The 1,977-nt window shown below is 42.7% G+C and overlaps 1 protein-coding gene across 1 annotated transcript in view; it reads left to right on the top strand.

The window, feature by feature from the left end:
- The first annotated feature begins 42 nt into the window (after positions 1 to 42).
- Positions 43 to 1,977, top strand: part of LOC107578772 (coiled-coil domain-containing protein 112-like) — a 2,355-nt gene continuing 420 nt past the window's right edge. Inside the window, exons 1-4 of the mRNA XM_016264691.1 lie at positions 43 to 227; positions 306 to 381; positions 449 to 821; positions 1,855 to 1,968. Of these exons, the coding sequence (XP_016120177.1) occupies positions 140 to 227; positions 306 to 381; positions 449 to 821; positions 1,855 to 1,968 (651 nt within the window). The 5' untranslated portion in view covers positions 43 to 139. The remainder of the gene's footprint in view (positions 228 to 305; positions 382 to 448; positions 822 to 1,854; positions 1,969 to 1,977) is intronic.

Raw genomic sequence — 1,977 nt, 5'->3', positions numbered from 1 at the left:
ATGATGTTTAGAGTGAGTGTAAAATATCTGTTTCCAGTGTGGGAGTTGTGATGTTTGGGTTTGGGTCATTTGGGCTAGTTTGGTTACTCAGATCTGCTCTGAGATGTGATATTAACATCGGCTGGTTTGTGCGTCAGTCATGAAAGTTCAGCAGCAGCTGCAGAAACTCAAGAACGGCGTCTTCAGATTCCAGGAGCAGCTGATGGACGTCAAACCGTCTCCAGACGGTGAGCACAACACTGACCCTTTACCGCAGAACTATTGTGTTTAACGCTGCACATGCATTCATTTCTGTTGAATTTCAGTGATCGAGAAATTAAGAGAGACCATGAGCGATATTGAGAACTCCATCAATGCTTTCAAAGACACGCAACATCAGAGGTACGATGTCTGTTTCTGCTGAGATGTCCCGAGTGCATTGCTTCTCTCAAACCCTCGTCTGCTGCAGTTTTGAGGAGCTCCTGAAAGACGAGAGGAGCGTGTGGCAGGAGATCTGCGCCTTCGAGAGGAAGATGGACTCGTGGTGTGTGCCGGTGAGAGCAGACGGCGGTCCTCCTCGCTCAGAGAAGCCCTGCGACTGGAGGAGTCTCCCGGCCGAGGTGACGGCGCTGCAGACCTTCCTCCAGCAGACGGGAGGCCGAGACGGCGGCTGGGACGAGTTTGACCACCGCAGCTTCCTGAAGGTGTGGACCAAGCACAGAGGAAAGCCCTCGTACAGACACGAAGCACGGCTTTATCTGCCTGGGAAGACGGAGGAGGAGGTGAAGCGGCACGAGGACTGGTTTCTGGAGCTGCGCCGGCTGCAGGAGGACAAGAGAGAGGTGACGAGCTTCTGCATTAAAGGGATAGCTCAGACAACAGTTAAAACTCTCTCATTAACCCGTTTAATCACAAATCTTTTCCAGACATGAAAATATACAGATCATGTGTCGTTAGTCAGCTTTTGAAATAATCAATAATTTTTTTTTTTAACATTTCTTTGAAAAATGTTTTAATTGTGAGCGGTGGGATCATGTTTATACCGAATTAACATATTTCTGCAGTCATCAAAATTGTTATATATCTCAGCCCAGCTATTTTAAACTCCGTTTAGGATTACTATTACGCATAAAGACTCTTATACAACATACTGAGATAAAAGACAAAAAATACAACCATCAACATATTTCAAATTTGTTACTTTATTGTAACATGTATCATCAAATTGTTATATTAGTGCTACAACATCAATATTGTAACTTATTTGTAACATTTAAACTTTTAATTTAGTGCAATATTTTGTCATTGCAACATTTTAACAACTGCGACTGGATTTATCTGCAGACCTAAGTTCACTGTCATCCCAGCGGTCACTATTGTGACGGTTTACTCATTCTCTGACCACACTCAACAAAACTGAATATATGTGACCCTGGACCACAAAACCAGTCTTAAGTGTCAATTGTTCAAAATTAACATTTTAACATTTATACATCAAAAAATAAATATCTTTCCATTGATGTATGGTTTGTTAGGAGAGGACAATATTTGAAAATCTGGAATCTGAGGGTGCACAAAAATCTAAATATTGAGAAAATCATCTTTAAAGTTGTCCAAATGAAGTTCTTAGCAATGCATATTACTAATCAAACATTAAGTTTTGATATATTTACAGTAGGACATTTACTAAATATCTTCATGGAACATGATCTTTACTTAATATCCTAATGATTTTTGGCATAAAAGAGAAATGTATAATTGTGACCCATACAATGTATTGTTGGCTATTGCTACAAATATCCCCCAGCGACTCAACACTGCTTTTGTGCTGCAGGGTCACATTTATAACTGGTTTTGTGGCGTTCTGTCCTCCAGGCCATCTGTAAATGGCGAGCGTGTAAGCAGAGAGAGCGGGAGCTGCAGCGGGAGCAGCGTGACGCAGACGAGGAGCCACAGGAGGACGAGGAGCAGGAGGAGCAGCGCAGGGAGGCGTCTGAG

This window comes from Sinocyclocheilus grahami, unplaced genomic scaffold (assembly GCF_001515645.1).
Source record: "Sinocyclocheilus grahami isolate Dianchi unplaced genomic scaffold, SAMN03320097.WGS_v1.1 scaffold11885.1, whole genome shotgun sequence".
Classification (NCBI taxonomy): Eukaryota; Metazoa; Chordata; class Actinopteri; order Cypriniformes; family Cyprinidae; genus Sinocyclocheilus; species Sinocyclocheilus grahami.
The sequence above is the reverse complement of the archived record's forward strand: the minus strand, read 5'-3'. Positions and strand labels throughout refer to the sequence as shown.